Source organism: Sciurus carolinensis, chromosome 11 (genome assembly GCF_902686445.1).
Source record: "Sciurus carolinensis chromosome 11, mSciCar1.2, whole genome shotgun sequence".
Taxonomy (NCBI): domain Eukaryota; kingdom Metazoa; phylum Chordata; class Mammalia; order Rodentia; family Sciuridae; genus Sciurus; species Sciurus carolinensis.
The window spans coordinates 16,929,245-16,938,905 of NC_062223.1; the positions used below are offsets into that span (position 1 = coordinate 16,929,245).

General features: G+C 38.8%; 1 protein-coding gene across 1 annotated transcript; it reads left to right on the plus strand.

Moving 5' to 3' along the window:
- The first annotated feature begins 8,061 nt into the window (after nt 1–8,061).
- On the plus strand, nt 8,062–8,985 carry LOC124959819 (olfactory receptor 5B3-like). Its single transcript, XM_047518248.1, has one exon. It carries the CDS (start codon nt 8,062–8,064, stop codon nt 8,983–8,985), a length of 924 nt encoding a protein of 307 aa, XP_047374204.1.
- Nucleotides 8,986–9,661: the final 676 nt, after the last annotated feature.

Below are 9,661 nucleotides of genomic sequence, written 5' to 3' on the forward strand. Positions count from 1 at the left end.
TGGAAATTGCATTAAATCTTTATAACACTTTTGGTAGTATGGCCATTTTGACAATATTAATTCTGCCTATCCAGGAGTATGGGAGATCTTTCCATCCTCTAAAGTCTTCTTCAATTCCTTTCTACAGAATTCTATAGTTTTCATTATACAGGTCCTTCACCTCTTTTTTTTTTTATTATTGTAAACAAATGGGATACATATTGTTTCTCTGTTTGTACATGGCATAAAGGCATACCATTTGTGTAATCATAAATTTACATAGGGTAATGTTGTTTGATTCATTCTGCTATTTTTTCCCTTCCCCTCCACCCCTCCCATCCCTCTTTCCCTCTATACAGTCCTTCCTTCCTCCAATCTTGCCCCGCTCCCTAACCCTAACTCTAACCCTAACACTAACCCCTCCCACCCCCCATTATGTGTCATCATCCACTTATTAGTGATATCATTTGTCCTTTGGTTTTTTGAGATTGGCTTATCTCACTTAGCATGATATTCTCCAGTTTCATCCATTTGCCTGCAAATGCCATAATTTTATCATTCTTTATTGCTGAGTAATATTCCATTGTATATATATACCACAGTTTCTTTATCCATTCATCAATTTAAGGACATCTAGGTTGGTTTCACAATCTGGCTATTGTGAACTGAGCAGCTATGAACATTGATGTGGCTGTATCTCTGTAATATGCTGATTTTAAGTCCTTTGGGTATAGGCCAAGGAGTGGGATAGCTGGGTCAAATGGTGGTTCCATTCCAAGTTTTCTAAGGAGTCTCCACACTGCTTTCCAGAGTGGCTGCACTAATTTGCAGCCCCACCAGCAATGTATGAGTGTACTTTTCTCCCCACATCCTCGCCAACACCTGTTGTTGCTTGTATTCTTGATAATCGCCATTCTAATTGGGGTGAGATGGAATCTTAGGGTGGTTTTGATTTGCATTTCTCTTATTACTAGAGATGTTGAACATTTTTCCATATGTTTGTTGATTGCTTGTAGATCTTCTTCTGTGAAATGTCTATTCATTTCCTTAGTCCATTTGTCGATTGGATTATTTGCATTCTTGGTGTAGAATTTTTTGAGTTCTTTATAGATTCTGGAGATTAGTGCTCTATCTGAGGTATGATTGGCAAAGATTTTCTCCCACTCTGTAGGCTCTTTCTTTGCATTGCTGATAGTTTCCTTTGCTGAGAGAAAGCTTTTTAGTTTGAATCTATCCCAGTTATTGATTCTTGCTTTTATTTCTTGTGCTATGGGAGTCCTGTTGAGGAAGTCTGGTCCTAAGCCGACATGTTGAAGCTCTGGACCTCCTTTTTCTTCTATAAGATGCAAGGTCTCTGGTCTGATTCCGAGATCCTTAATCCATTTTGAGTTTAGTTTCGTGCATGGTGAGAGATATGGGTTTAGTTTCATTCTGTTGCATATGGATTTCCAATTCTCCCAACACCATTTGTTGAAGAGGCTATCTTTTGTTAGATTGAATCCAAGTACTTTACTTTAAAAACAAAGTTGTGAATGGGGTAGTTTTCCTAATATCTCTTGCAGTGTATATAGGAATGCACTTAATTTGTGGGTATCAATTTTATATCCTGCTACTTTGATGAATTCATTTATATGTTCTCAAAGTTTTCTGGTGAAATTTTTTGGATCTTCTAAATATAGAATCATGTCATTGGCAAATAGTGATAGTCTGAGTTCTTCTTTTCCTATTCATATCTCTAATTTTTTCATCTGTCTGAACAATCGCATTTATGCCCCAGACAATGGAGCATCTGTGTGCATACAACAAACCCTTCTCAACTTCAAAAATGAAATAGGCCACAGCACAATAATACTGGGTGACTTTAATATACCTCTTTCACTACCGGATCGATCTTCCAAACAATAACTAAACAAAGAAACTACAGAACTAAATAATACAATCAATAATTTAGACTTAAAAGACATATAAAGACTATTTCATCAATCAATGACTGAATACACTTTCTTCCTAGCATCACACAGATCCTTCTATAATATAGACCATGTTATATAAGCTAACACATACGTTGGCATACAATTGTAATATTACCTGAATATATTTTTAGCATCTGTAGGACTATTTTGATAGCTTCTTTTCCATTGATATTAATTTTTGTGTTCTTGCTTTTTTTCTTGATTACACTTGTTTGCTTTTTATCAAATTTTAGCTGTATTATTTCTTCTCTATTTAATATATTTCTGCTCCTACTCTTAATTTTTCCTTCCTACTACTTAATTTGAAAATAATTTGATTGTTATTCTGGCTTCTTTCTGATACAAGTACTTTAAGTTACAAATGTGCATCTGAGTATTGCTTAATCCCAGAGATCCTGATATTTTAGGCTTTTATTGTCACTTATTTCAAAGCAGGTTATATTTACTGTTCTTGTGATTTCTTCCTTAACCTCAGAGATATTTATAAGTGTGCCATTTAATTTTGTTGTTGGGACTTTATATATCTCAAGGTGATTGATTTCTAATGTAATAAATCATAGAGGAACCACAGTCTCCATGATTTCTGATTTTTAGAAAAGTAACAGAAATGCTTTTTATATTGATTGCTTTGGTTGTATACATGTCAAAACTGATCAAATTGCATACTTCAAATGGATGCATTTTATTGTACTTCAATTTTACCTCAATAAAGCTATGGGGGGAGGAAGGAGCTAATTTCAGCAGCTACAGAATCAAATCAGAAAGTTCATTTTTAAGATTCTGTTCTTCTAGAACAAATCTCAAACACCTGGTATGGGCAGGGTTCTCAAGTCAATCAGAACTCAAAGAATGTGTGTGGGGTGTTGTTTCTGTGTGTGTCTACACTGGTTTATCTTTATTGCCTTATCTATTGCTCTATCTGTGTAACTACAAAGGGGAACAAGTCCTAATGCACTGATGAATTTGCAATGAATACGCTGTTGGTGGGTGATTTAGAGCAGCACTGTGAAAATAGGTGTGAAGTGTCCTCAAACACTAGGAATGGGATCGTCACACAACCCAGCTACACCACTTCTTGGTATTATCTAAAAGAACTAAAACCCGCATACCATAGTGACACATGGTTTTAGTCAACTCTTTTACTACTGTGATCAAAAGGCATAACAAGACCAATTTTAGAGGAGAAAAAGCTTATTTATGTCCTCTGGTGTAATAGGTCTCATTCCATGAATGTCTGACTCCATAGCTCTGGGCTCAACATCAGCCAGAACATCATGGCAGAAGGGCTTGCTGTAGGAAAGCAGCCCAGGACGTGGCAATAGGAGACAGAGAGAACTCCACTCACTAAGGACAAAATAAAAATCCCAAAGGCAAGCCTCCAGTCACACCCTACCTTCTCCAGTCACACCTGACCTACCTAGAATTACCACCCAGTTAATGGACATCACTGGATTAATTGACCAATTAGTTAACAGCTATCATAATCTAATCATTTCACCTCTGAAAATTCTTGGGTCTCTAATACATGAGCTTGGGAGGGGACAATTCAAATCTAAACCATAGCATGCATGCATGTTTATAGCAGAGCAAAGCACAATGGTCAAATTATGGAATCAGTCTAGGTATGTGTCAGCGGATGAATGTAAAAGAAAAGTTGTGTATATACAAAATGGAGCTTTACTCCACTATAAAAATGAATGAAGTCATGTCATTTGCAGATAAATGGATGAAACTGGAGAACATCGTGCTAAGTTAAATAAGGAAGACTCAGAAAGTCAAGGACATGTTTTATTTCATATTTGGAAGCTAGCATGGAAAGTGGGAGGGTAAAAGAAACCTCATGAAAATAGAAGGAGACCAGGAGAATAGAGGGGGTGGGTTAGGTAGAGGGAGGAGAAGAGTAAGGGAAGGTTTGGGAGAATGAAGTGCAAGAAATTACACTTTGTACAGGTGAACCTATATCATAATTAAGTCCACTACCATATATCATTATGATTCACCAAGAGAAACATTTTTAAAACCCAATGCATGATCAATTTATGCTACAAGCATGTATGAATATGCCACAAGGATACCAAATATTTAGTATAATTTAATAGATACCAATTAAGAAAGTAATGACATATGTTTTAGGAGATAGGTTTTCATCCTAACATTGTACAATATATTCATTTATACAAACCTCTCTTGATATCTTACTTTTTGGACAATATTTGTTTTCACTTATTAAAATTTTCACTTTTAAAAATATGATAACCAACTTGATCCCTCCAGGCAGTTTAATTGCTTCTTCCCTAGCAAAGCAGGATAGGGAGCTATAGATGGTCTCATGGGGAAAATCTCCAGAGATCTTCCAAGTCTCTATAATCCTCTCCTGGTATCCATGTATTGCCCTCTGTAATCCCAAAGTGACTCAGAATCACGTTCTTTTAGAAGGAGCACACTCCATGCAAGGCTCCATTGGCCCTTGTTTATTCACCTTCATGCCAATCATTGCTAGTGCAGACAGGCTCTCTCACCTGGGGATTTGCTGTGAGTCTTCATCCTGGTCAGAAAAAACACCAACACATAAAAACCACATAGACTGACTTTCAAATGATAACCTCTTCACTACACATTCCACAGACCTCCTTTATCTGTTATGTAGAGAAATTATCTGTGAATTTGGGGAGAGAAGTGATCTTGTCACGTTTATTTTACAAATAAAGAAGAAACAAGCGACTCTTCCATGAAACAGAAAGAATGCAGGGAGGATCTGGAACTTGATCTGTGTTAAAGTCCTTTCCTCCATTTTTCCCTCTCTTAGTGGATGTGGAAGTTTGGACCACCACTGAGTGAGAACTGCTCTCTTGGAACTTATGCTGTACTTTTGGCTGATTTTATGCCTTCACACTGACTCTTCTGGTTGAATTTTCGCCTGCAGCAAACGGGTAAGCCTCCAAAAGCATCGCCAGTGAAAAGTGTAATTCATGAAACAGTAGTGGGGCAGCTATGCCTACTTAGAGTTATTTGAAAAGAGAATGAGAGATTTTTGACATCTCTCTGAGAAACTGAGGTGAATCAGGGGTTTAATGTCAAAGCTTCCATCATACGTGAGTTTGTGTTACTAATGACACACTGTACTTATTTCTCCAAAAATCTGCACACAAAATGAGATACATAACGTTCTTACTGACTAACTGGTGATGTTGTCTTGTTCACTACATATTCACTTCCCATTTGAGGTCAACGAACAGACGAAAATCAGAAAGAGTGAAACGATCCTGCTTTAAACTAGAGAATGTGCCTGAATGAACGAACAAGCTCTAACCTGAACATTAAACTTTTCCACATAATCTCAGGCTTATTTTCACTAGCAAACCTGCAGTTGTCATGAATGACATGACTCAAAGTATGCATTTGTTATTAGATCCCGGATAGCTTTCAATCTCGTATTTTGACAAAAGGGAGATCCTGGGGGATGAGGTTGATCAATGGCATAATGAAACCACTATTGTGTTATAATTACAAGTCACTGTAAAACATAATCTTGTACTTTGAGTAATTCCTATACTAGCAATAAAATTTTAGAGCTCAACCATAAATTTTGCTCATGACTTAGTAAGTATATTAACCCTACCTGCCATAGGCGTGCACGTGCACACACACACACACATATAAAACCCTTATCATTGGTTTTGGAGCATACTACATGCTAAAAGTGGTCATGTATGTTAAGATAGACCAACCCCATGTCCTCATAAAAAGAACTTGCCAAAGGTTTCGTCAAAATAGGTAGGGAATCGTAGCATTGGACAGATATGCTTTCAAAGAATTCATATCAATTAAAAAATACTTAAATACTGTTACAATACAAGAAAATCTTAAAATAATATGCTTTACAGTGTGGGACTTGCCTTCAAAAGAGATCTGTGAGCTAAAGGCAGCCCTTATACAGAGAAGTTTCATCCCTTGTTCTCTGTGACTTGGACACCTGGTTACAGTAAAGACAGATAGAATGATTTTTTTAAAGGTAGAATGGTCTTTTCACCCAATTTAAATTACTAGTTTATAAGGAAAAATTTTTAAGTAGCTCACATGGAATTTTTGGAGCAGTAATCATATGCTTGAAGTGAGAACAGCCTGAGAAACCCTGGAAAGCACAGAAGATCTCACGGGCCCTTGTGCCTTGTGGAAAAAGGCTGGAAGAGAAGCTTGGAGACTTCAGCTTACCCATAACAAGACCCTGCACATCAGCATCCATCCTGATGGATCAGGATAAAGACTTCACCCCTCTCCAACCCTTAAGATTAAGGGACCAAAGACTGGGGGTGGGGAATGAGACAGGGATTTAGGGAAAGAAGAGAGAAACACAGATCCTAAGGGAGGCACCTTCAAGCCATTGAAACGCAGAATCAAGTCACTGAGATGCAGAAGACACAGTTGCAAACCTTGGCCCATGTCCTAGGCTCAAGCCCTTGTAAAATTAGAGAAACACACAAGTGCAAGAAAACTGGCAGGAGGTTGTAGCTCCACCTTGAAGCCACCTCCAGCCCAGCCCCTGATATAGCCCTTCTCTAGATATTGAATCCCCAGGCCCAAGTCAGGGTTGCATCCTGCATTCACCCTTGAAAGTGTATCTATCTTCCTAAATAAATCTCTGTCTATGCCAAAATAAATAAAGACCAAGATCCCATCTTACCTGTAACATAGCTAGCAATCACCAGGCTCTGCTTGCCTCACAATATATAACATCCACCACCCTTTACACCTTCTCTTGCGTAGTCCTTACAACAATACCTAAAAATAGGTATTATCACTTCCATTTTGCAAATGGAAACATGAGGTTCAGGGAGTTAGGTTAGGAATAGTGACACCCAGGTGGTAAATGGTAGGTCTGATATGCATCTCTCCCAGGAAACTGAGCTCTGTGCTGCTCGATCAGATGGCAGGCCCCCTCTCAGAACTGCTTCTGCAGGCCGAACATGCTCCCACCCAGAAGTTATCCCACCACTTCTTCTACACATAGATTTTGGCTTTGGTGATTCCAGAGGTAACTCTGCCAGGTACTGGGGTGCACACCTGTAATCCCCGCAACTCGGGAGACTGAGACAGGAACATCGCAAGGTTGAGGCCAGCCTCAGAAACTTAGGGAGGCCCTCAGCAACTTATTGAGACACTCTCTCAAAATTAAAAATTGTCTAAAAGGGTTTGGGAAGTAGATCAGTGGCAAAGTGCCCCTGGGTTAAATCCCCAGTAACAACAACAACAAAAACTATCTGAAAGAGTTAAATTCTTCCTCCACCTAATCATAGTTGATGCTTGTAGCCACATCACAGTCATCATAGTCAACCTATGCAGGTGTGCTGAGGGTAATAAGCATGAGAGTGTTGGGAAAAGGTCGCTATGCAATTTGGATCTTGTTAATTCATTGAGGACTCCAGTGAGAGTCAAATATAGTGTGAATGAGATGAGATTTACATCTGATGCATCACTCACTGATTTCACTATGGAACATCAAACACTGAGATTGAAACAGAGTAGATGGAGAGGGTAATGTAATTACAATTAAATTTAACCTCTTTTATATTCATTTTAGACTATGAGATTTAGGAACCAGTGACTTGGGTTAGAATTTCACTTGGGTCCAGAGCAAGTGGTTTACAAATAACACTCACGTGAATACATATTAATGGCACTACCTTTCCTGTTTCATAATTCAAGTGAATGTAACACCAATTAAACCCCTAGTAGTATTGAGAGGAAACAATGATGAACATCTAAAGTGTCCACAACAGCCGTTGGCAGGTGAGCAACACAGATGTGTCAGCTGTCACAGATTCATCCACACGAGCCATTTTCTTCAAGATTTTAAAATGCCAGGAATTATAAAGTTTAGTAGATGACCTATTAAGATTTCTCAGATCCAACAACATGTACTCACTCTAAAATTAAAGCAGAAATGTGTTTCTCGAGCCCATGCTTTTTCCAGGGAATCCTGAAGAACAAGTTATTGGAAGCATGAAAGAACACATCTTGTACTTAGACTCCCAATTATAATTCAGTCTCTTTGTCCTTCTTTTCCTTTTTCCTCATTGCCATCTAGCACCTAGTGACTCTCAGGTAACTGATGGAGAACAGGACAGAAGTGACAGAGTTCATCCTGCTGGGACTGACCAGTGACCCAGGTCTGCAGCTTCCCCTCTTTCTGACGTTCCTGCTCATCTACACCATCACTCTGTTTGGGAACCTGGGGATGATCCTGTTGATTGTCTTGGACTCCCGTCTCCACACTCCCATGTACTTCTTCCTTGGCAACCTGTCTCTGGTGGACTTCTGCTACTCTTCTGCCGTCACTCCTATGGTCATGGCGGGGCTCCTTCCAGGACATAAGGTCATCTCCTACAATGCTTGTGCTGCTCAGATGTTCTTTTTTGCCTTATGTGCCAATGTCGAAAATTACCTGTTGTCCTCAATGGCCTATGATCGCTATGCTGCAGTGTGCAAGCCCCTGCACTACACCACCACCATGACATCCAGGGTGTGTGCATATCTCATCATAGGCTGCTGTGTCTGTGGTCTCCTGAATGCCTCCATCTACACTGGGAACACGTTCACTCTCACCTTCTGTAAGTCCATTGTGGTCCATCACTTCTTCTGTGATATTCCAGCAGTCTTGACTGTCTCCTGTTCTGATAGACATCTCCATGAGCTGGTTCTTATTTACGTAGCCAGCTTCAATATATTTTTTGCTCTCTTAGTTATCTTAATATCCTACGTGTTTATCTTCAGTGCCATCCTTAAGATGGGCTCAGCTGCAGGGTACCGGAAGGCTCTGTCCACCTGTGCCTCCCACCTCACTGCTGTCTCCATTTTCTATGGGACAGTCATCTTCATGTACTTACAGCCCAGCTCCAGCCACTCCATGGACACTGACAAAGTTGCCTCTGTGTTCTACACCATGGTCATCCCCATGCTGAACCCTGTGGTCTACAGCCTGAGGAACAAGGAGGTCAAGAGTGCATTCTCAAAGATTTTTTTGGAGGTAAAATAATTTTTATAAACTTGACTTTAACTCTTTGAGATTCACAATGCCTGTTCTTTGTGAATTCATCCCTGTTATTTCTTACCCATATAATGAATCATATTTTAAACTCACACTGAATTCAACTTCTTGAAGTGATACCTTTACCTTTGAAAAAATATGTCATCTGAGAAAAAGGAAATGTAATGTCCATAATCCTAATACCTGGATGGCAATTTTAAATTTTATGAATTAAAAATGCATGGAATATAATTTGTTCCACTTCTTTCCCTGAAAACACTTTTTTCCTTCCCCAAGGGGATAAACTCACTATGCAGTGGTATTCCTGTTGTTCAACTTCCTAACAACACAACATGTTGGAAGTGCCTCCTCATCCTTTGTCATCTCCATGGACCTTCTCAACACTTACCTGCTCTGTCTTTATTTACTGGTTTCTTATTTATCTTACCCAACTGGAATATAAATTCTATGAGAACAGTGAATTTATCTCTTCTTTCCAATGTGATCATCCCTGCCTGAAGAAATGTCCATTTATAGTTGATTCTAGATGAATATTTGGTAAATAAATGAATAAAATAATTATACTTTAAGTTCAGTTGTACCAACATGTTGATCACATCCTGCAACTTCTTGAAATTTTTATACCTCATCTATCTTTACATATTTTGTACACAATACCATGGGT

What these genes read in the sequence shown, in the direction of transcription:
- LOC124959819 (XM_047518248.1), top strand. Translation starts at nt 8,062, where the DNA reads ATGGAGAACAGGACAGAAGTGACAGAGTTCATCCTGCTGGGACTGACC.